At 44.1% G+C, this 24,368-nt stretch overlaps 1 protein-coding gene and 1 long non-coding RNA gene across 9 annotated transcripts in view; one reads left to right on the top strand and one right to left on the bottom strand.

Annotated features, from left to right (window-relative positions):
• The window catches only part of LOC138847038 (uncharacterized), a 52,779-nt gene that overhangs the window by 6,701 nt on the left and 21,710 nt on the right, over positions 1–24,368 (bottom strand). The window contains exons 2-3 of one of the 3 annotated variants that reach the window (XR_016226118.1): positions 19,433–19,631; positions 13,031–13,265 (exon numbers count right to left, since the gene is read on the bottom strand). This is a non-coding gene — a long non-coding RNA (uncharacterized LOC138847038). Of the gene's footprint in view, positions 1–13,030; positions 13,266–15,832; positions 19,632–24,368 lie in introns of those variants that run through there. The other 2 variants (XR_011384656.2, XR_011384654.2) reach the window with 2 other exon arrangements.
• LOC108176787 (solute carrier family 68 member 1) overlaps positions 1–24,368 on the top strand; it is a 42,485-nt gene that overhangs the window by 15,795 nt on the left and 2,322 nt on the right. For 3 of the 6 annotated variants that reach the window (XM_089321492.1, XM_070064587.2, XM_070064591.2), the window contains 4 exons: positions 3,644–3,798; positions 6,382–6,465; positions 14,286–14,408; positions 23,514–23,769. In XM_089321492.1, the coding sequence (XP_089177618.1) occupies positions 3,656–3,798; positions 6,382–6,465; positions 14,286–14,408; positions 23,514–23,646 (483 nt within the window). In that variant the 5' untranslated portion in view covers positions 3,644–3,655 and the 3' untranslated portion in view covers positions 23,647–23,769. Of the gene's footprint in view, positions 1–3,643; positions 3,799–6,381; positions 6,466–14,285; positions 14,591–23,513; positions 23,770–24,368 lie in introns of those variants that run through there. The other 3 variants (XM_089321489.1, XM_089321491.1, XM_089321490.1) reach the window with 3 other exon arrangements.

Genomic DNA, 24,368 nt, shown 5'->3' with positions numbered 1-24,368 from the left:
TAAATGGCCTCAACACATCTGAGCTGATCTGAAGCCAGGAGACAGGAGCTTCTTCTAGGTTTCCCACATGGGTGCAGGGGCCCAAGCACTTGGGACATCTTCTATTTCTTTCCCAGGCCATCAGCAGGGAGCTGGATCATAAGCGGTGCAGCTGGGACTTGAACTGGTGCCCATATGGGATGCAAGTGCTGCAGGCAGATGCTTAACCTATTATGCCATAGTGCTGGCCCCTGTTAACACATTCTTAAAAGGTCCTAAATTTTGGTGTAATTCAGATTTCAAATGAAGAATGTTCAATCTGTAAAGTCTAGGTAAATATTCCAAAATTCAATTAAATCTACCGTCTGAAACATTTCTGGTCCCAAGAATTTGGATAAGGGATAGTCAACTTGTGTAAAATGGAAACCCAAAGTTACTTTAAATTTATTCTTAATTTATAGAGAAATAACACTTGCAAAAGTTATTGTGGTTTAAAAAATGACAGCTTGCTGGAATCTGTTGGTTTTGTTCTGTGTTTGACTATATCACTTTAGCCAGTGGATATAGCGTTGAAGGGTAAACACTATTTTCATTTTCCGAAGCCAAATTCTCAGTGGCATTCTTTTTGGGGAGTTGACTAAATAAAAGAGAAAAGAATGAACAAGTTCTTTCTTTCTAAGAACTCTTAATAGATCTGCCACTCTTCCACATCCCACTGCTCTCAGAGAGGCCAAGTGATAATCGGGTTTGCATCTGGAGTCTGCCCAGGAGAAGTCTGGCTCCCCACTTACCAGCTGCGTGGCACTAGGTACATTTCTCTAACTCTGTGTGTCTCACTTTTTTCATTTGTTAAATCAGAATAAAAATAGCACCTACCTAATGGAATTATTATGAGGGTTAAATGAATTAAGACACAGAAAGTACTTGAAATGTTTCCTGGCACAAAATAGACGCTGTAGGTCTGTTAGCTCTTATTATTATGAGCAACCAGCAGATGGGGATTAGCCATCCGCTGCAAGCACAGCACTGCCTTCATGGCTCTGTTTTGATTTAAGCATCATTGGCATAGGTTTGCTATCACAATGTTGGGACACATTGTTCAGACTCCTACTCGGTAAACATGAATGAGAAGGCAAAACCCTCAGTTTGTAGAAGTCTTTCTTTTAGTAAAAGAAAAGGCAGTCTTCTTTTTTCTTTTCTGATTTTCATAAAACTACTCATCATTGGCTTCTGTCTTTCTAAATAGTGAACACAATCATAACCAACAGTGATTGAGTGCCCTGTATGTGGAGTGTGGTGGGAGCAGGACAAGGAAATGCCTCTTAGGGAAAGTAACTTAATTGTCTGTGAACATGTAGCTGGAAAAAGTTGCAAAGCTGGGATTCAACTTTCTTTCCGTATGTGGAAGTGTATTGCTTTATAATGTATTGCTTTATAAATTGAATTGCTGAGGTGTTTTAAGATTCATTGAAAGGCAGAGTGATAGAGTGAGAGAGAGCAAGCATGAGTGAGCACTCCCATCAGCTGGTTCACTCCCCCAAATGGCTGTAATGGTCAGGGCTGGCCAAGCCACAGCCAAGAGCCTAAAACTCCATCTGGGTCTCCCATGTGGGTGTCAGGGACCCAAGCACTTGGGCCATCTTCCTCTGCTTTCCCAGGTGCATTAGCAGGGACCTGGATCAGAAGTGGAGCAGCCAGGACTTGAACTGGCACTTCTATGGAATGCTGGCACCACAGGCAGCAGCTTTAGCCATAGTGCCACTGCTGCTGGGGTGTTTCAAATAGTTTCTCTTGCAGAACTCTGAGAAATGCCTTGGATCATATCAATCACTGCACCCTTGTTTTTAGTATCCAGAAAATGAGCTTTGTTCCTTGAAAGTACAAAAATCAGCCAAAAAGTCAGCTGAGGTAGGGGTGACTCTATTAAATACTATTTATATTTTACTCACATCATTCAAAATTGCCTTCTAAATGTAATGTACATATATTTGGCTAGTGAAAACTTTTCAGAGCTAAACAATGTGCTTTTTAAATTGCAAACAAAGAGTATCTTGTAATCTTGGTTAATGTGCACGTGTATGTTTAGCACTTTCCATCTAGAACAATGAATCTTTCTATTGGTAGCAAGAAATTTTTAAAAAATCTATATCTCCACATGAATCTATTAAAATTATGAAAATATATAAGGTTAGGATATATAGTTTGCAAAAATGTAGACAGAATTGTAAACTATTGCTTACCTCTGGAGCTTGATTTTAGAGTAAAAAGTACATTTTAGACTTAAATGACAGAAGAAGACTTGTGGAATTTCAATTTATTTATTCAACAAATATTTGTTCCATCTACTGTGTGCTAGGAAAATTTGGGGCTTTAACTCCAAGTTTTTTATTTTTTATTTTTATTTTTTTATTTTTTGACAGGCAGAGTGGACAGTGAGAGAGAGAGACAGAGAGAAAGGTCTTCCTTTGCCGTTGGTTCACCCTCCAATGACCGCCACAGCTGGAGTGCTGCGGCCAGTGCAGTGAAGCCAGGAGCCAGGCGCCTCTCCTGGTCTCCCATGCGGGTGCAGGGCCCAAGGACCTGGGCCATCCTCCACTGCACTCCCGGGCCACAGCAGAGAGCTGGCCTGGAAGAGGGGCAACCGGGACAGAATCCAGTGCCCCGACCGGGACTAGAACCCAGTGTGCTGGCGCCGCAAGGCGGAGGATTAGTCTATTGAGCCGCGGCGCCGGCAACTCCAAGTTTTAAAATTTGGATTTCTTTCAAATTTGACTTCCAAAAAGCAATGTTGTTTTCTTTTTTATTTATGTATTTATTTTTATTTTTTTAATTTTTTTTGACAGGCAGAGTGGACAGTGAGAGAGAGAGACAGAGAGAAAGGTCTTCCTTTGCTGTTGGTTCACCCTCCAATGGCCGCCGCTGCTGGTGTGCCGGTGCCGCAAAGCGGAGGATTAGCCTAGTGAGCCACGGCGCCGGCCCTATGTATTTATTTTTAAAAGATTTTATTTATTTATTTGAGAGAGAGAGTTACAGACAGAGAAAGGTCTTCCATCCACTGGTTCACTCCCCAAATGGCTGCAACAGCTGGAGCTGATCTGATCTGAGGCCAGGAGACAGAAGTGTCTTCTGGGTATCTCATGTCTGGGTCTCTCTCTCTGGGCCCCATTGGTTCAGGGGCCCAAGCACTTGGGCCATCCTCTACTGTTCTCCTAGGCCATCAGCAGAGTGCTGGATCAGAAGAGAAGCATCCGGGAAATGAACTGACGCCCATATGGGATGCTGCAGTTAGAGGACTAGCCTACTATGCCACAGCACCAGCCCCAATATTCTTTCTAAATAATGAAATTCTTATAATATGGTCAGTTTTACTAAAATCTCTTTCATATTAGTGTGAAGAAGAAATAATTAGGAAATGATTGTCAGATTTGTTCATTGGTTTTATAGGAAATAATGGTGTTTGTTATCTTCTACTATTAGTATCAATTGTTTGATACATATGGGAAATGGCATCTCTAACCAAGATGGGGTATGTGTTTCAACTGATGCTATAATTCAGGAGCAAATTTGTTTAGTACTGAGAATGTTTGTTTTGTCATCAGTGCGAGTAAATAGACATCACGTGTTTGTTCCTTCTTAACTAACCTGTCAATCATTTCCATTTCAGTGCCTGGTACTTATGGGTCATTCCTGGCTGAAGACATTTGGTTACTATAAGATCATCCTCATTTCTTTCTACCTAGAAGGAACAGCTTCCATTGTCATGTTACTTCTGGGACAGGAATACTATTACTGCTTGGCTCTTTACCTCACTTTTATCATGTAAGTAAAGGTCAATTTTCATCTCCAAATTATACTAGGTCTTGCCATTCACCTTTTCAGCCGGTAAAACGCCTCTCATCTGAACTGAGTCTGATGCTCCTTTCCAGGTAAGGTCATTGCTCCTCTCTGCCCGACTGTCTGCATGTGAACCACGTGCAGTCCTAGGGAATTCATACCCTTCATTTTGTAGTGAAGCTAATTTTTTCTTTTATTTGAAAGTCAGAGAGAGCTCCCATCTGCTAGTTTACTTCCCAAAAGGGCTGGGAACTTAATCCAGTTCTCTCATGTGTAACAGAGACCCAATTACTTGAGCCATCACTGCTGCCTCTCAGAACGCATTAGCAGGAAGCTGGAATTGGCGGTGAATCAGGTCTCAAACCCAGGCACTCCTGGGATGGGGATTGACTGCTAGGCCAAATGCCTGGCACAAGTTGTTCTTAAACCTATTCAGATGTGATATTTAGTCAATGCTGCTGCCAGGTGTAAAAGAGGCTGAGCTTCTGTTTCTCTTTTGATTCTTCCTCCCATTTCTGTAACCTCTCCTCCCCCGTGATCCCACCCTGGCAACACGTCCAAACCAAGGGTCTTTCCCCATGGGGGATCTGCTCTTTTGAGTTTGTTGCCCATTTTAATGGCTCTGCCCTCTATCTGGTTGCACAGGTTAGGGAGTGAGAAATTCTTTGCCTTCTCTCCACACCTATAGCCAACACACCACCAATTGGTAGCAGTTTCATCTCCCAGATAGGCCCTGACCCCAACCCTTGACTGTTTTCGTGGCCACTCCTCTGCCCAGGTCCTCATCATCTCTTGCCTGCTAAGCAGCTTCCTCTATAGTCCCTGTGTCTTGGGTCTCCAGTCCCTCTGTCTCCTCCCATCTTCCTTTTAGAGGCACTTGCCATTCCTTTGACAATTTTAAGTGGTTTCTTACAGCCCTCCAGTTATATGCAAATGATGATGTGTGATGTTCTTTGTTACATAGACTCTTTAAACCTCTTCATCCCCACTTCCTGTTAGTCCTCCACTTACACCATACCCTCTGCTGTATGAAACACTTTGCACTTCCTGGTTCAGTTTCCTGTAGCTGCACAGCTCTTCCCCCCTGCCTCCCTGGTTCCCCCATGTTCCTTTAGGCTGCAGCCCAGGTGTATGCTTCTCTAGGAAGTTTTCCTTGGTTCCCTCTCTGGACCAGGTGCCTTTCTATACGACCCTAACGTCCTATGGTTGTCTCTGCTGTGTGCTTGTTCCTCTGCCTATGACGGTCTGTGACCACCGCCAGATTGAGTTTAGGAACAGGAGCTAGTCTGTATTCACTTTGGCCCAATACTACTGCAGTTTTTGCAAATAGTTGGTCCTCAGAAAACACGCTTCAAGTACATGAACTAATAAATGCTAGTCCAGAGGCAGGCATTTGGCCTCGTGGGTTGGATGCCTGCATCTCACGTTGGAATACCAGGGTTCAGCGCTTCCTCTGGCTCCTGACTCCAGCTTCCTGCTCTTGCAGACTTGGGGAGGCAGCAGGTGGTGGCTCAAGTAATTGGGTTCCTGTTACCCATGTTAGGAGACATGGATTGAGTTCTTGACTCATGGCTCCACCTTGGTCTCCCCCTCGCTGTATTGACATTGAGAGAATAAATCAGGGAATGAGAGTTCTGTCTCTCACTGTTTCTGCTTCTCAAATAAATCAGTTTTTTTTTTTTTTTTTTTTTTTTTAAGTTAAGGGCTGGTGCTGTGGTGCAGCCTGTTAAGCCCACCGCCTGCAGCACAGGCATCCCATATGGATGCCAGTTTGAAGTCTGGCTGCTCCACTTCTGATCCAGCTCTCTACTACTGTGCCTGGAAAAGCAGCAGAGGATGGCCCAAGTCCTTGGTCCCTGCACCCGCATAGGAAACCCAAAAGAAGCTCCTGGCTCCTGGCTCCAGACTGTCTCAGCCCTGGTCATTGCAGCTGTTTGAGGAATGAACCAGCAGATGGAAGATCTCTGTCTCTGTCTCTCTCTCTGTATCTCTGCCTTTCAAATAAATAAATTTTTTAGAAAAGTGAATTATAGATCCATAGATATATATTTGGAGGATAGAAGTACATAGCTAACATAGCGTTTTTAAAAAAAGATTTGTTTATTTGAAAGCAGAGTTACAGGGATAGCGGGGGGGTGGGGGGTGTAGAGAGAGAGAGAGAGAAAGAGAGAGAGAGAGAGAGAGAAAGCTGCTCTATACACTGATTCATTCCTGACCACAGTGGCTGGAGCTGGACCAGGCTGAAGTTGGGCCAGGCTGAAACCAGGGGCCAGGAGCTCCATCCAGGTCTCCCACTTGTGTGGCAGGAGCCCAGGCACCTGGGCCATCTTCTGCTACTTTCCCAGACTCATTAGCAGGAAACTGAATCTCAGGTAGAACAGCTAGGACTTGAGCCAGCTTCATGTGGGGTGTTTTACCTGCTGTGCTACAATGCAGGCCCCTCTACTTTTCATTTTTCTTTCTTACAAACCAGATGTCAATTTTTGTTTGCTGTTTTCTTCCTTAGCAAAATCTATGCCTCCTAGTTGTAGAATTCTCATCTGTACAGAATTTTAACTTTTTTCCTAGGGTGATTGTGCAAGCTTCTTATTGCTTATTTAACCTGCCACTAGCTGACATGATTGATGCAGCGTTACTGAAGTTCAATAGGCTGTAAGTATATTTATTCAAATATTAGCCACAAAAATGTCACATGTGGGTAAGAGTATTAGAGTCTCTGTATCTCAATTTTATTGCCACTACCAATCACATATTTAAGAGATGATTGTAAGAGGCATCATTGGGAATTAGGGAGCAGGATAAAATAGGGTATTCTTATTTGTTTGCTCTAGGCAATTTTACTAACTTCTGAAAGGACAGCATATGTTTTATCCCTCAGTTTCACACAGTCAGTGCTACAATAGGGTCAAATCTCAGAACTCCACTCCCCCCAAAAAAACTGAGTTAGCTTCATGTTCTACATATTGCAATATGCACTGGATGATAAAACACAATGACCTTTTCGCTGTGATATTGCGAGAGTTAATGTAAAAAATCAAGTGGTTAGCATTGTAGTGTAGCAGGTAAAACTGCCCCTATGATACCAGCATCCTATATGGGTTCAAGTCCTGGCTGCTCCACTTCCAATCCAGCTCCCTGCTAATTCTCCTGTGAAAGCAGTGGATGATGGCCCAAATCTCTGGGGCCTTGAACCCATGTGGGAGACCTAGATTAATTTCTTGGCTCTTGGTTTCAGCCTGGCCCAGCCCTGGCTGTTGCAGCCATGTGGGCAGTGAATCAGCAGATGGAAGATTCATATTCTCTCTTGCTCGCTCTCCCTCCCTTCCTCCCTTCCTCTCTCCCTCTCTAACACTGACTTTCAAATAAATAAATAATTTTTTGTTTTAAAAAGAAGATTCTGGAGCCAGTGCCGTGGATCACTTGGTTAATCCTCTGCCTACAGCACCGGCATTCCATATGGGCACCAGGTTCTAGTCCCGGTTGCTCCTCTTCCAGTCCAGCTCTCTGTTGTGGCCCGGAAGGGCAGTAGAGGATGGCCTAAGTGCTTTGGCCCTGCACCCGCATGGGGAACCAGGAAGAAGCACCTGGCTCTTGGCTTCGGATCGGCATAGTTCTGGCCGTAGTGGCCATTTGGGGGGTGAACCAATGGAAGGAAGACCTTTCTCTTTGTCTCTCTCTTTCACTAACTCTACCTGTCAAATAAATTTTAAAAAATGAAGGTTCTAATGGTAAAGTTAAACACTTGCCATGGGACTCCAAATCCCATTAAGTTGGCAGGTACCAATGGCATCTTACTAGTTAAAGTGATCAGTTTAAGTTCATAACTGACCATAAAGATAGGATTAAGTGTCAAAGGAATCACATAAATAAGGCCAAGTGTTTGCTAATAATAATAGATAGAATTAAAAGGGAGAGAATGATCCAACATGGGAAGCAGGCCACACAGTAGACTCAGAATGACAGATGCCCTAAATAGTACTCTGGCCTCAGAATCAACCCTAAAAGGCATTCGGATCTGGCTAAAAAGCCCATGAGAGCATTTCAGGCATGGAAAGCCAAGACACTGTGGCAAAAAATGACCTACATGAAAGATCTCTGTGAGTGAGATTCTAGTGGAAAGAAGGGGCCATTGAAGAAGGAGGTACCTTTCTCTGAAGGGAGGAGAGAACTTCCACTTCGACTATGGCCTTGTCTAAATAATTTCGGAATTTGTGGACTCAAGAGACTTCCATAGCCTTGGAAGCTCATGACAAGAGCCTTGGGTGATCACTGACATCATAAATAAGAGTGTCAGTTGTTAAATCAACAACAGGAGTCACTGTGCACTTGCTCCCCATGTAGGACTTCTCTTCTTAATGTGTTGTACTTTTAAGAATTAATGGTAAAACCAGTCCTCAAACAGTACTTTATATTTTGTGTGTCTGTGTGCATATAAACTGTTGAAATTATTACTTAGTATAGAGTTGATCTTCTGTATATAAAGATAATTGAAAATGAATCTTAATGAAGAATGGGATGGGAGAGGGAGTAGGAGGTGGGATGGTTTTAGGGTGGGAGGGTAGGTATGGGTAGAAGAACCACTATAATCCAAAAGTTGTACTTATGAAATTTATATTTATTAAATAAAAGCTTCCTATAAAAATGAAGATTCATCTTATTATTTCTTACTTGAAAATGTGTAAGCTGATGGTAAGAGGTTTTGTTCTTTGGTTTGGCTGTAAGCATTTTAGGTTAAATGTAAAATTTTCTTGATTGGCAAATATTTTTTAGATTTATGAGAGAGAGAGAGAGAGAGAGAGAGAGAGAGAGAGAGAGAGCGCCTGTCCATCCATTGGTTCATTCCCCAAATGGCCACAACAACCCAGGGCAGGGCCAAGCTGAAGCCAGGAGCCAGGAGCTTCTTCCAGGTCTCCCATGTGGGTGCAGGAACCCAAGGACTTAGGCCATTTTCTACTGCTTTCCCAGGCACATTAGCAGGGATCTGGATCAGAAGTAACAGCTGGGACCCGAACTTGTGCCTATATGAGATATCAGCATTGTAGCCTATGGCTTAACCCACTGTGCCACAGCCCCGCCCCTGGCAAATATTTTTAGATATGAGCCCTATTCTATAGATTAGAGAGGAATGTATTATTTTATGACACAGACAAAATCTCTATTAGCTCTGTAGAAACATATTGCACAGCGTTTTTTTTTTTTTTTCAAAGAAATATTTATTTGAAAGCCAGAGTGACAGAGAGAAAGGAAGACACACACACACACACACACACAGAGCGGGAGAGAAAGAGAGATATCTTCCGTCTGCTGATTCACTTTCCAAATGCCAGCAACATCCAGGGTTAGGTCAGGCTGAAGCCAGGAGCTGGGAATTCAATCTGGGTCTCCCACATAGGTGGCAGGGACCCTAGTACTTGGGCCATCACTGCTGCCTTCCAAGTACATTAGCAGGGGCTGGATCAGAAGCACAGGCAGGACTCAAACCCAGGCACTCTGATATGGGATAAAGTCTAAAGGGGTGGCTTGAACTACTATGCCTACTGGCCCACATCCCCTCCTTTTTTTTTTTTTAAGATTTATTTGTTTGAAGGCAGAGTGACAGAGAGAAGGAGGAAGATATATATATATATATATATATATATATATATATATCTTTATATCTCTATCTATCTATCTATCGATCGATCGAAATCTTCCATCTTCCATGTTCACTTCCCAAATGGTCTAAATGGTTGGGCCTAGGCCAGGCTGAAGCCAGGAGTCATCAGAGCTGGATCAGAAGTGGAGCAGCTGGGACTCAAACTGGCACTCTGAGATGGGATGCTGGCTTTGCAAGAGTTGACTTAACCTGCGCCACTTCAATGCCACCCCATTCCCCCGCCCCGCCCTTTTTAATAATGTGATTGAGGAAAGCTCTGCCAGCTGCTTGATGTCCTCTGTATCATTTCTTTCCTGTTTTAGGGTTTTGTGGCTGGGTCATATTGGGAGTGATGAGCAAAATAGTGGGCTCCTTTTGTGTCTCTTGTGCCCAGAGAAGTGACTGGCTCAAAACAGGTTGTTTTTCTTTTTCATTTGTTTGTTTTGAATGAATAAAGTTACCAAGAAGTAGCTTCAGTGAACATCTTATCTCTCTCAAATTGTTTTTGAACAAGATGGGTTTCAAATAAATACAATATCTCAAACAGTTGGAAACTGACATTTGCCAAATGCCAATGTGTATGGGCACCACATGGTTATTTGCTCATTCAAGTCCCACAGCAGCCTTGGGTGGTAGACATTATTGCCTTAACAAGTGTTTATTCACTGTCTTCTGGGTGTCAGGCAAAGTGGGGAAAGCTGGGGGAGCAAGACAGCAGGACTCCTAACGCACTCTGCAGGTACCTGACCGCCCTCTGTCCCTCTAACTCACACTCAGGCACTCAGTACCCTGAATGTTCGTGGCTGAACGGCTGAGGTCTGCATCGAGGATATTGGTGCCTCCCCCCAACCCATTCAATTGTGTCCTTCCCATGGGTCAGTGTTTTTTAGGTTTCAAATTTGTTAATGTCAGATGTACTTGTTTTTTATAATCATGGGATTTGATTACCTTTATCTTTTGTAAAATTAGGAAATATACGTGTGAAATGAGGGTTATGCCTATGAAAACTAAGTTGAATGATTTAGACTTGATAAAGAAAAGTTGCTTAAAAAGTTACTTCAGGGCCGGCGCCGCGGCTCACTAGGCTAATCTTCTGCTTTGCGGCGCTGGCACACCGGGTTCTAGTCCCGGTTGGGGCGCCAGATTCTGTCCCGGTTGCCCCTCTTCCAGGCCAGCTCTCTGCTGTGGCCAGGGAGTGCAGTGGAGGATGGCCCAAGTGCTTGGGCCGTGCACCCCATGGGAGACCAGGATAAGTACCTGGCTCCTGCCATCGGATCAGCACGGTGCGCTGGCAGCAGCGTGCCGGCCGCAGCGGCCACTGGAGGGTGAACCAATGGCAAAGGAAGACCTTTCTCTCTGTCTCTCTCTCTCACTGTCCACTCTGCCTGTCAAAAAAAAAAAGTTACTTCAGGGGCCAGTGCTATGGCATAGCAGGTACAGCTGCTGCCTACAGTGCCAGCATCCCATATGGGCACCGGTTCGAGTCCCAGCTACTCCTCTTCCAATCCAGCTCTCTGCTATAGCCTGGGAAAGCAGTAGAAGATGGCCCAAGTCCTTGGGCCTCTGCACCTGTGTGGAGTCCCAAAAGAAGCTCCTGGCTCCTGGCTTTGGATCAGCCCAGCTTCAGCCATTACAGCCATTTGGGGAGTGAACCGGCAGATGGAAGACCTCTCTCTCTCTGCCTCTGCCTCTCTGTAACTCTGCTTTTCAAATAAATAAATAAATCTTAAAAAAAAAAAAAGTTAGTTCAAACTTGTGAGAATTGTAAATGTTTTGGTTAAAATCATAAATTCTAAAGGTATTCTTTACTCAGATTGCTATTTATTTATTTATTTTTAAGATTTATTTTCATTTATTTGAAAGGCAAGAGAGGCTGGCACTGTGGTGCAGCAGGTTAAAGCCATGCCCTGCAGTACAGCCCAGCATCCCATATGGGTACCAATTTGAGTCCCAGCTGCTCCACTTCCAATCCAGTTCCCTCTAATGTGCCTGGGAAAGCAGTGGAGGATGGCCCAAGTCCTTGGGCCCCTGCATCCACGTAGGAGACCTGGAAGAAGCTCCTGGCTCCTGGCTTTGGAATGGCTCAGCTCTGGCTTTTGCAGCCAATTGGGGAATGAGCTAGTGAATGGAAGACCTCTCTCTTCTATCTGCTGGTTCACTCCCCAAATTGCCAGAACGGCTGGAGCTGGACCAGTCCAAAACCAGGAGCCAGGAGCTTCATCCATGTGTCCCATGAGGATGCAGGGGCATAAGGACGTGGGCCATCTTCCACTGTTTTCTCAGGTGCGTTAGCAGAGAGCTGGATTGGAAGTGGAGCAGCCAGGACTTGAACAGACACCCATTTGGGATGCTCGCATTGCAGGCAGCAGCTTAACCCATTGCACCACAACACTGCCCCCACTCAGATTGCTTTTTAAACTTCAGGTTCTCTCTAAAACTGAACATAGAAATTATAGACTGTATAATAAGGATACTATTTACACAAGAGAGATGGCATAGCACTTTTCATTGCTTGACCCATATTCAAAGGAAAAGCCCTAAGATTGATGAATGAGTATTGTTAAATTAAAATAGAATAATGTCTCTTCATTTAAATTATTATTATTATTATTATTATTATTATTGGCTTTAGGTAACTACCTTGATCATATGAAAATGACAGGTTTTCTACTGCAGTGAGCAAAAACAGATGAAGTCTCTGCCCTCATGACACTTAAGAGTCTAGCGGGGGAGACAGACAGCAATCACATTATCCTACAGTCATCATTATCCCCAATTGCAGTAAACAAAGACCTGTCAGGGATTAGCTTTGCCTAGGTAATGTAACCAGCAGAATGAAATTCACACTCTTTTTTTTTTTTTATAAGGTTTATTTCTCTGAAAAGCAGATATACAGAGAGAGAGAGAGAAAGGGAGAGACAGAGAGGTCATCCATCCACTGGTTCACTCCCCAAATGGTTGCAAAGGCTGGGGCTGGGGCTAAGAGCTTCTTCTGGGTCTCCCACGTGGGTGCAGGGGCCCAAGCACTTGGGCTGTTCTCCACTGCTTTCCCAGGTGCATTGCAGGGAGCTAATTCAGAAGTGGAACAGCAGGGACTCGAACCTGCTATACCACAACACCAGCCCAAAATTCACATTCTTATAATCAAATCCAACTCCTCTAATTCTCTGACCTCATCTTTCCTTTCTTTTCTCTTTTTCCATTTCCTTTTTCTCTTCCTAGTTGCAAAGTTTCCACCTTTAATTGACTACAAGATCTCATTTATTAATAAGCCATATATTGGGGCCAGTGCCATGGCACACTAGGTTAATCCTCCGCCTGCAGTGTTGGCATCTCATATGGGCGCACGTTCTAGTCCCGGTTGCTCCTCTTCCAGTCCAGCTCTCTGCTGTGGCCTGGGAAAGCACCCACATGGGAGACTGGGAAGAAGCACCTGGCTCCTGGCTTTGGATCGGCGCAGCTCCGGCCACTGCGGCCATTTGGGGAGTGAACCATTGGATGGAAGACCTCTCTCTCTCCCTCTCTCACTGTCTGTAACTCTACCTGTCAAGTAAATAAATAAAATATTAAAAAAATAAGTTATATATCAAATACATTTGATTCATTTTATATGACATGATTATTTAGAAAAAATTCTACGGCAGGGTTCTTACTAGGAATACATTCAAGTAACCCTGAATGAAATTCAGGCAGAAGGACTTGGGCATGAATCCCAGTTTGCCTCTTATTACTAGTCATGTGACCATGGACGAGCTCATCTGTTCTTCCATGTCTAAAGTAGGGGTGGTGACATCTTCTTCATGGGATTGTTGTGAGGCTGAAATGAAACAGTCTGGGTTGTACATTTAATACAGTCTAGGGCACACAAAGCTCTCACTTAGTGAGCATTTAGGAGACAGGCTATGTCTTCATTTAACAGTCAGGTTAAATGTTTTAATTATAAAATGTTTTATTATAAAATGTTTTAATTATAAAACATTAATCCCTTTGTTATAAGGGGATATCTATATCCCCTTATAACAAAGGGATTAATGTTTTATAATGACTACACTCTTTGGGGCCAGCACTGTGGCATAGTAGGTTAAGCCTCTGCCTGTGGCGCTGGCATCCCTTATTGGGCTCTAGTTCATGTCCTGGCTACACCTCTTCCAGTCCAGCTCTCTGCTTATGGCCTGGGGAAGCAGTGGAAGATGGCTCAAGTGCTTGGGCCCTGGCACTTGGAAGAAGCTCCTGGCTCCTGGCTTTGGACTGGCCCAACCCCAGCTGTTGCAGCCATTTGGGGAGTGAGCCAGCAGATGGAAGACCTCTCTTTCTGTGTTTTTCCCTCTCTCTGTCTGTAACTCTGCCTTTCAATAAATAACTAAATTCTGAAGAAAAGAAATGACTATACTCTTGTTTTTTTGACAAGTAGAGTTATAAACAGTGAGAGGGAGAGACAGAGAGAAAGGTCTTCCTTCTGTTAGTTCACTCCCCAAGTGGCCGCCACAGCCGGAGCCAGGTGCTTCCTCCTGGTCTCTCATGCTGGTACAGGGGCCCAAGCACTTGGGCCATCCTCCACTGCCCTCCTGGGCCACAGCAGAGAGCTGGACTGGAAGAGGAGCAACTGGGTTTAGAACCTGGCGTCCATATGGGATGCTGGCGCCACAGGCGGAGGGCTGGCCCCGACTATAACTCTTTCTAATACTGTCTTTTCAGGGTCAAGGAGGACTTCATAGATGAAGAGGTCCTTGATACACATACACTGTATGTTTATGTACTATACACATACATACATTCATACATATACACATGTACAATTGTATGTGATGCAGACTCATCCTGTTTTTGTCTGTTCTAGGCCACTCTTTTCCTCCATGGTTTTTGGCATCAGTGCTTTGCTCACAAAACCTGCCCAGTCTTTAGCTCCCATGGTGATACTCTCTAGACTCACTCAGTTTGGATATAGAAGCCCAAACAGCAGGTATAGTAAAAACAAACAAAAACCTTTGAAATAATGTAAAGGAAGTGTAAAAGCAAACTCAGCTTTTTACATTAGCTGCTAAGCAATGATCCTGGACTTTGGATATTGTTACTTATTAACTCGTATATCTTGGGTAGGCTGTAATAAAAAGTATTAAGGTGAAAGGGGATTTACAAGGAATATCTCTAAGTAGCATTTATTATTTAAATGATATATTCTATATATTTTGATATGTTCATAGTAACCTACATATTGATTGTTTTCTTGCATTCATCCCTTTTTTCACTGTTTTTGGGGGATTTCTATTTTATGGCAGGGACAAAGGTACTGGGAATAGAAGGTGAATGAAAACCTGGGGGGCCTCACAGATTACAACAAACGATACCACGAGCCCCATCAGGAGCACACGCACACTGGGAGCAGTGATAAGAGGGACCCTCAGTCTGCCCAGGGCTGGGGAGCGCCTCACAGAAGAGAGGGTTCTTGGGTTGAGTTTTGGAGGCTGAGTTGGATCTCCCCACCTGAACACAGAGGAATGTCGTGGCAGTCATGGAAAATAGCCTGGCACATATCCAGAAGCATAAGTGAACCCTTGGAAAGCTGCTCGCTTGTTCATCTGAGAAACATAAGTGAGAGCCTACCAAGTCCTGGACTGTATGATACATAATGAGGTGTGGCCATGAACAACAGCAATTTCCGCCCTCACAGAGCTTACTTTCTACTGGGAAGGAGGCAGACAAGAAATTAAACAACGGTGGGCATTTGGTGCCGTGGTTAAGATGCTGCTGGAGACACCTGTCTTGTCAGAGTGCCTGGGTTTGATTCCCAGCTGTAGCTTCCAATTCCTGCTTCCTGCCAATATACACCCTGAGAGGCAGCAAGTTTGCCACTCATGTAGGAGAACTAGGTTGAGTTTCTGGCTTCCAGCTCTGTCTCTGTCTCTTTGCATTATGAATATTAATTAAAAATTTATGCATGCAGATTGGAGGTACCTAAGAGTGGACATGTGAAATGATGTGGCATTTATTGAACAAATATTTACTGGACACTTATTATTTTCTAGAGCCTATGCTAAACCTCCCCAAAAAAACCACAGATAGGAAAGACAAAATTCTCACTCTGAATAAGCTTACAGTAGATAATAGTGAAATCACATTGCTATGTGTTGGGTACTATTGATAGAAGCAAGCGTGGGATACCGTGGGAGTATATACATTGGTTGAGCATGTAATTCAGACTGGGTAGCAGAGAAATGATGTGTCAGATGAATTTTGAAAATGTAGTAGGAGTCTGTAAGTACAGAGAGGCTTAAGAGCATATAATGAGTAGAGGAAGGCCAAGTGGTTTAGTTGTAGAGCTTGGGAAGTAAATACTTGATTCTAAAAAGAATGGAGTATTATTATGATTTAACAAAAGAGTTATAATATCAGATATAATTTTATTTTATATTTTAAATGTAATTTTTATTTTTTATAGACACAGTAGTTGTATGTTTATTGGGTACTATGTGGCATTTCAATACTTGTATGTATACAATGTGTGATGATCAGATCAGGGTAAGTGGAATATCTAACACCTCAGATATTTGTCATTTCTTTGTGTTAGGAACATTCAAAATCTTCTCCACTACTAAGTTTGAAATAGCCATTTCAATGTTGTCAACCACAGTTATCCTACTGTGCTATAGAACACTAGAAGTTATTCATCCTGGGAGTAGGTGTTTATCATAGTGGTGAGATACCCACATCCACATCGGAGTATCTTAGTTTGATGCTGACTCTGGCTGCTGACTTCAGCTTCCTGCCAAAGAAGATCCTGGGAGGCAGCAGTGATGGCTCAACATGGAGACCTGGATTGAGTTCCAGTTTTGGCCCCCACCAGGGGCTGTTATGGGCATTTGGGGAGTGAATTAGCAGATGGGAGCTCTCTTTTTATGTCTCTCAAATAAGTAAATTCATAGAATATTCCTCCTCGGGGCTGGTGCTGTGGCATAGCAGGTAAAGCTCCCGCCTGCAGTGCCGGCATCCCATAGGGCACTGGTTCTAGTCCCGGCTGCTCCACTTCCAATCCAGCTCTCTGCTACGGCCTGGAAAAGCAGCAGAAGTTGACCCAAGTCTTTGAACTCCTGCACTCTTGTGGGAAACCCAGAAGAAGTTCCTGGCTTTGGATCAGCGCAGCTCTGGCCTTTGAGGTCATCTGGGGAATGAACCAGTGGATGGAAGGCCTTTCTCTTTCTTTCTGCCTCTGTCTTTCAAATAAATAAATAAATCTTAAAAAAAAAAAGAGAGAGAATATTCCTTCTGCCCAACTGCAACCTGGTACCTGTTAACCATCTTCTCTCCATGTGCCCCCACCATCCCCTTCAGATGTGTCTTTGAAGAGATCATCCTACAGTGTGGAACTGATTTGAAGAGCGGTTAGCTACATTACAGAGAAAGTGCAGACTGAAGGCTAATGAAGTGATTTTATATGGGAAATCCTGATGGGAGCCTGAGCTAAAGCAATGCAACAGGGAACACAAGGAAGAGATACTGACATGAGAGTGATTAAGGAGTTAAAATCAAGAGAACTTGGTCAAAGCCACAGGTGTGACTCACACTTGAGAAATGAGTGTCTCAGGAAGTGAATGTGTTCTGTTCAGGGCCACATTTCTTCTGCTAAATTTGAAGGAACTCTCAGTCTCAGCTTTTCCATCTACTGCATGACTGTTTTCACCTGCACTGCGGAAGTTACTCAAAGTCCAAGAAGCATTAAAAGCCTCAATGTTGTAGAAAAACATGGTGGCTTAAAGAGACAGGAACAGAATCTGGGGAAGAAATGCCCAAAGACCTGTATCTCCCATTGTAGTTTATTTGCTGATCGATGTGAGAGCATTGGAGGAAGAACATACATGTTTGACTTGTCTCTCTGAATTTCCTCTGTATTCTGAAAAACCACAAAGGCCCTAAAGTAATGATTCTCCATGGTTACTTCCATGGAAACAGAAACTCTGGATAGTAATCTCAATGGCTTGGGCATAGACGTGTTGGCAACCACACACTGGCAAAATAGTTTCATGACACTGCAAGCATGTTTAGAATTATAAATGCATAAAAGGAACTTCAGTACCATGTATCTTTGAGTGATAATTTAACTTTTGGCATCTGGTGGCCTCACACAGCTAATGCTAAACTGAAAGTCCAACTCCAACTGGAGTCCAGGGGCTAACTGTGCACTTAGCAGGCTGGGGTGTGAAGATCAGAGTACTTCAAGACTCACCAGTGCACAGAGTTTGGCAAAAATGTGAAATAAAAATTTTTAAAGATTTATTTTATTTACTTGAAATACAGAGTTACAGAGAAGTAGAGAGAAAAAGAGAGAGAGGTCTTCATCCTCTGGTTCACTCCCCAAACGGCTGCAACAACACGGGGCTGGGCCAGGCCGAAGGCAGGCACCCATATGGGTGCAGGGTCTTGAGCACTTGGGCCATCTTCCACTGATTTCCCAGGCTTATTAGCAGGGAGCTGGATTGGAAGTGGAGCAGCTGGGACTCAAACCAGCACCCATATGGGATGCTGGTGCTGCAGGCGGTGGCTTTATTGGCTCTGCCACAGTGCTGGCCCCTTTCCTGACATTTTTAAAAAACAGTTTGTGATTCCTTGATACAGTTAGATGAATTGTTTGTTCTGTTGTTCTGCAGGGAAGATGGTTTTACTAAGTTTAATAAATCTATGTACTTTATTTTTTTTGACAGGCAGAGTGGACAGTGAGAGACAGAGACAGAGAGAAAGGTCTTCCTTTGCCATTGGTTCACCCTCCAATGGCCGCCATGGCCGGTGTGCTGTAGCCGGCGCACTGTGCTGATCTGAAGGCAGGAGCTAGGTGCTTCTCCTGGTCTCCCATGGGGTGCAGGGCCCAAGCACTTGGGCCATCCTCCACTGCACTTCCTGGCCATAGCAGAGAGCTGGCCCTATGTACTGTTTTTTAAAAAGTATTGAGGCTGCAGCTGTGGTGCAGCAGGTTAAAGCCCCAGCCTGCAGCGCCGGCATCCCATATGGGCACCGGTTCAAGTCCTGGTTGCTCCACTTCCTATTCGGCTCTTTACTATGGCCTGGGGAAGCAGTAGAAGATGGCCCAAGTCCTTGGACCCCTGCACCCACATGGGAGACCTGGAAGAAGCTCCTGACTCCTTGCTTCGGATCAGCTCAGCTCTGGCTGTTGTGGTCATTTGGGGAGTGAACCAGTGAAATGGAAGACCTCTCTCTCTCTCTCTCTCTGGCTCTATCTCTCTCTGTAGCTCTCTTTCAAATAAAATAAAATAATTCTTAAAAAAATAAAAGTATTTATTTTCATCTACTTGAAAGGCAGAGAGAGAGAGAGAAAGAGCGAGTGAGCGAGCGAGCTTTCATCTGCTGGTTCACCCCCTCCCCCCATCCATGCCTGCAGTAGCCAAAGCCGGGCAACCTCAAAGCCAGGAGCCAGAGATTTCCTCTGGATCTCTCATGTGAGTGGTATGGACCCAAGCACTTGAATAATCATCTTCTGCCTTCTAGGGCGTGTGTTATCAGGAAGCTGAATTGGAACCAGGACTCAAACCAGCACTCTGCTATGGGATGCGGGTGTCCCAAGTAGTGGCTTCACCTGCTGCACTACTATACGCACTGCAATTACTTCTTAGCGGGCTAATGATTTACTATCCAGCAGCCAGTAAATGTAATGATTAAATTTCTTGTTAATGGAGATCCATAACTGAGGTTCTTATGAAGTAAATCAACGTAATCTAATTACTCTGGACAAGGTACTTCATGTAGCAATGTTAGAAAGAGATTATTTTATACCCTTAACACCTATTTAAAAAACTACAAGTCTGCATTTTGCACAAAAACTAACCACAGTGAAAGTCTAATATATTACAGAAAAAGGGCTGTTCCTTCTCTTTGGCCAGTTAAGCTTGCATTCTTTGTTCAGCAAACATTTACGGAGTTTGTATTATGTATTAGCCAGGAGCTGGGATACAAAGTTATAAAACTCGATACAGTGCTGACCTTAGGTGCTCATATGGCATTAACAAATGAAGCTGACTGGCAGGTGCAGTCAGTGAGCTAAGTCCAGGGCTGAGATATGCACTGAATGCAAGAAGCTTAGCACTCGGCTGCTTGCCACAGTTGCAGTGTGCTGCACCAACTCCATGTGGTAGCACTGGTTTAGGGTCCCAGCCAACTTCCTGCTGCTTCGTAGGAGATTCTGGAATAGAAAGAAACATTGCACAGTGATCAGAATCTACCAATTTATTTACTGAATTACACAGTCAACTGTTGATATGTTGCAGGAAACCTAAATAAAATACTTAAAAATAACCTTCTTGGAATAGGTTATTTGCATGGTGGTTTATATGCCACTTAGGACCCCCATCCCATTGGAGTGCCTGGTTAAGTTCTGACTCCACTTCTGATTCTAGCTTCCTACTAATGAGCACTCAGAGGCAGTAGGTGATAGCTCAGGTAGATCCTTGCTACCCACCCACGTGGAGACATGGACTGAGTTCCTGTCTCCTGACTTAGAATTGGCCTAGCCCCCTGGCTGTTGCCAAGTGTTTGAGGAGTGAATCAGAGAACTGAAGGTCTCTGTTGGTCTGTATTTATATCTCTCTCTTTCTGCCTTTCAAATAATTTTTTATTTTAATTTTAAAGATTTATTTATTTGAATTGTTGAATTACAGAGAGGGAGAGAGAGAGCTCTTCCATCCACTGGTTTATTCCCCATCCTCTAGAACTCCAGCTGGGTCTCCCACATGGATGACAGGGACCCGGACTAGACTGTTACTGGAATTAAGACTTATTCTATGCATCTGCTCTCCCACAATATGGCGCTGAGAAGGGAGTAACAACTACGCAGCTGCCTCTCGCCAACTTGAGTGATGACCTGCAGGAGCTGATCCTGCTCCTGATTGGAGGAGAGCAGCGTACTCGGCGTGTGGGTAGCAGAGTTGGGATTGGTGGAAGAGGACTATAAAGGAGGAGAGAGACAACATGCACGAGGAACACCTGAGGAACACCTGTGCAGCCCCCGAGAGAGCCGGCCGGCGGTGTGCCGCTCCCCCGCGGAAGTGGGGAAAGTGGCAGGGGGAACCGCCCTTCCACGGAGGTGGAAGGGACGGTAGCCAACTCGGGAAGAACCAGCAGCAAACCCGGGGAGGGCCGAGCAGACAAAAGAACAGTGCAGGGTCCTGTGTCGTTCCTCCACGAAGACAGGGAGCGACATAATGGTGCCGTGACTTGGATAGGAAGCCTAGGCAGGGTCTTGTGTCGTTCCTCCACGAAGAGGGGGAGCGACAACTCCCCACGTGGCCGCAATGGCCAGAGATGCGCTGATGTGAAGCCAGGAGATGGGAGCTTCTTTCGGGTCTCCCATGTGGGTACAGGGGCCCAAGGACTTGGGTGATCTACTGCTTTCCCAGGCCATACCAGAAAGCTGGATGGGAAGTGGAGCAGCTGGGACTAGAACCGGTACCCATATGGGATGCTGGCGCTCAGGCCAGGGTGTTAACCTGCTGCACCACAGCGCTGGCCCCCACAATAGATACTTTCAACAATTATATTTTTAAAGAAAAGTTTAGAATTTTTTTTAATTTTTAAATTTTATTTAAAAGAGTTACAGAGAGACAGAGATAGAGACAGAGAGATCTTCCATTCTTCAGTTGACTCTCCAGATGGCTACAACAGCTGGAGCTGGGCCATTCTGAAGACAGGAGCTAGGATCTTCTTCTGAGTTTCCCACATGGATGCAAGGGCCCAAACCTAGGCCATCTTCCGCTTTCCTAGGCACATTAGCAGGAGCTGGATCGAAAGTGGAGCAGCCAGGACTAGAACTGGTGCCCATATGGGACGCTGGCACTGCGTTCCCTGTGCTCTTTTGTCCACAGAAAAAGGAGAAGGCAATTCCATCTTGAAGATGGAAAATCTCCCAGAAAGAACCCCTGGGCAGCTGGAACCCAGTGTCCTGGTATTTCTGAAACTGCAACCTGTTACAGCAACACAATGCTGAAGGAAAATGGGCTCCTGTTGCTGACTGAACCCTCAGACAAAAAAGCCTCAGGCAGAGACCAGTCTTACACTTCTGAGCACCTGTTGTAACAACTGCATGACTAGCAGCTCATGGAAAAACTCTGTGGATTTTCTCCCTTTTAATGTCTTGACGTGGCCACTTCCTTTCTCTTTTGTGTTCGAGGCACGTGTGATCTATGTTGCTTCAAAGTGGAACTTGGGTTTTCATGACCTTCCTGGCATCATGCCCCTTGGTCAGTCCAGTGCTCCTGTCTGGTCTGAGCTGTGGTTCTAATCAGTAAACAGTCAAAGTCGGTGATAGAAGTGTCATGATTGTGAGTACTCAGAACATCAAAGTCAAAAGTACAGTCATGACCTTGTCCTCTTGTTCTCTAAATCTCTGCTCAGCTGTTTCAAACCTCTTGTGCCCTTACTGGTATCGGTCAATTAGATTTCACTGAATCCTTTCTCTTGAGTCGTCAGAGGCAGCCATTTTATGGTAATGTGGGCGTAAATGCCAATTGGGAAGCTACATTATTTAACACACTTTGACTTGCAAGTGACAAAAATCCAGTGCAGTTTAGCTTAAGCAAAAAAAAAAAAAAGGGGGGGGGGATTTATTAGCTCTTATCATTGAAAATTCAGAGTGGGCTGGATCTCAAATGATATCAGGAACCTATTTGTCTGACTTTTCCTCTGAGTTTGGGTCAAGCTTTTATCACACGGCAGCAAGATAACTCCAGGCTCACATGAACCCAACAACCCAAGATCATGAAGACACATGCCCTTTTGTCTGAGTAGCACAGCAGAAGCTCCTTGGCAGACACTGAAAGGTCAGGTGCTCACTGCCAAGGCAGAAGTTGTACTTTGAGGCATGGAGTCCTCTGACCAGATCTGGGCTGGCCTGAGAGGCAGTCAGACCTCACCAAGTCTTAAGGACTGAAGCAGGCTTATGATGGAAGAGGAGAGAGGATTTCTTAAAGAGAGAAATGGTGGGAAGAAAAAACCCCAAATGCCCCTAGATTAAAGGATTAGAATAATGGAGACTGGAGGCAATAGAAGTGTGATCACATTCTGATGGCACTGCCTCTGCTTCTTCTAGAGGCTACAGTCAGGAGGTGATGGGTGGACCAGCCCACAGATGCCCCTGGCCACTGCACTTATCTCAGTTATCTCAGAGCCAGGGGAGCAGCAGCAGAGGACAGAGAGTGCGTAGGTAATAATCAGTTCTCAGATCAAGTAGGGCCCAAGGTGAAAGGTGGACTTGAGGAGTGGCAGTGGGAGGGAGGGCCATGCCCAACAAGTGTAGAGCCAGAGACAGACAGAGCTCCATTCCACTGGCTCATTCCTTATCCACAAGGACCTGCATTAGGCTGGGCTCAGAACTGGGATTCCAGAACTCAGTCCAGGTTCTCACGTAGGTAGCAGAGACTATGTGAGTCGTCATCTGCTGCCTCACAGGGTCTGCACTGGCAGGAAGGGGCGACTGGGAGCTGGAGCTGGGCTCCAACCCAGACACTCTAATGGGGTCACAGGCATCTTACACGAGGCCAAATGCCCATTAGCGCAATTGGCTTCAATATGAACATGTGACAAACTGCTTCCTCTTTTTGTACAGTTCTTTCCCTTTTTTCCTCAACTGGCTGAATTAATGAGGCACTATTTTAGATAGTCCATCTAACCACGAAGAAGCTTCAGATTGGATATGTAGCCTCTGAATAACCGGTGCCCCCTTTTTACTGTATATGATTTAAATGAAAAAAAAAATAGGATCTATCTAGAGTATAACTGAGACTCAGAGGAATCTCTGGGCTTAATGGAAGTTCTTAGCAGAAAACCAGGCCATGCCACTTCTGAATTTTGTTATTAACTCTGGATTCCTTTTGAAACCTCTAATTGTGCTATATGGAAGTAAGTTTCAGCTATCCAATTATTTGAAAGAATCAAAATATTTGATAAAATTTATTTTAATTCTCCAATAGATAGCAAAAACTTTTCTGAAACTTCTGTTAAATAGCTTTGAGGTAATAAGAAAATAAGCTATTGAGAAAACTAACTGTGTTTTGTATTTTTTCCCCCTTAGTGCACTTTTAGATCTTCATGGTGCTGTGTTTAGCTTGGTTTGCCTGCTCCCACTGGGCATTACCATAATTCAGATTATGGTTTGGAGCATGTTCTCAATCAGAAACAAGATAGACTACACACAGACTTTTTAAGGCCAATTCCAGCTGCTATGGGAATCAAACAAGACTTCAGATCTCTTGTTTTTACAATTGTTTACTTTGTAGCAGAAGGGAAAAATTATTCTTCATAAACTCTAAATTGTTTAGAAAAGAAATAAGCAAAAATAAATAAATAAAACAAGAAATCCATCAAGTTTAAGGGTTCTTTACTCTCTTATTAGAAGGTTAAATATGAGCTAAGGCCCCTCTGTTGGTTATTTCCAGTTGATTTTGGCCTGGACATGCCTGTAACTTCACCAGTGAATAGTCATGGAGTTGCTTTGGGTTTTCCAAAGCCTAGTTGGTTGTGTGTACCACTCCATTTTATTTTTTTTAAACTTCATATTGATTCTCTGACCAATTTTATTAGTGAGACAGCCCCCTTTCCATTTTTTTCATCAATATTGCAACATCATCATCTGTAGATTCCCCTGTGATTGAAAGTGGAGAAGATCACCACAGTCCCTGATTTCAAAATATATAATAAAGCTGTTGTAATCAAAACAGCATGTACTGGCATAAAAACACATATAGGCCAATGCAACAGGATAGAAAGCTCAGAATAAACATTGACACATTTGCAGTCAACTGATTTTGATAAAGTTGCCAAGAAAACAATAAATAGTGTTGGGAGAACTGGATTTCTACATGCAGAAGAATGGAATTGGATCCTTATATCATATACAAAAATTAAATAAACATGGATAAATCTTTAG

This window comes from Oryctolagus cuniculus, chromosome 19, assembly GCF_051225735.1.
Source record: "Oryctolagus cuniculus isolate XC-2025 breed Fujian yellow rabbit chromosome 19, ASM5122573v1, whole genome shotgun sequence".
Lineage (NCBI taxonomy): Eukaryota > Metazoa > Chordata > Mammalia > Lagomorpha > Leporidae > Oryctolagus > Oryctolagus cuniculus.
This window is presented reverse-complemented; position numbering and strand designations above follow the sequence as displayed.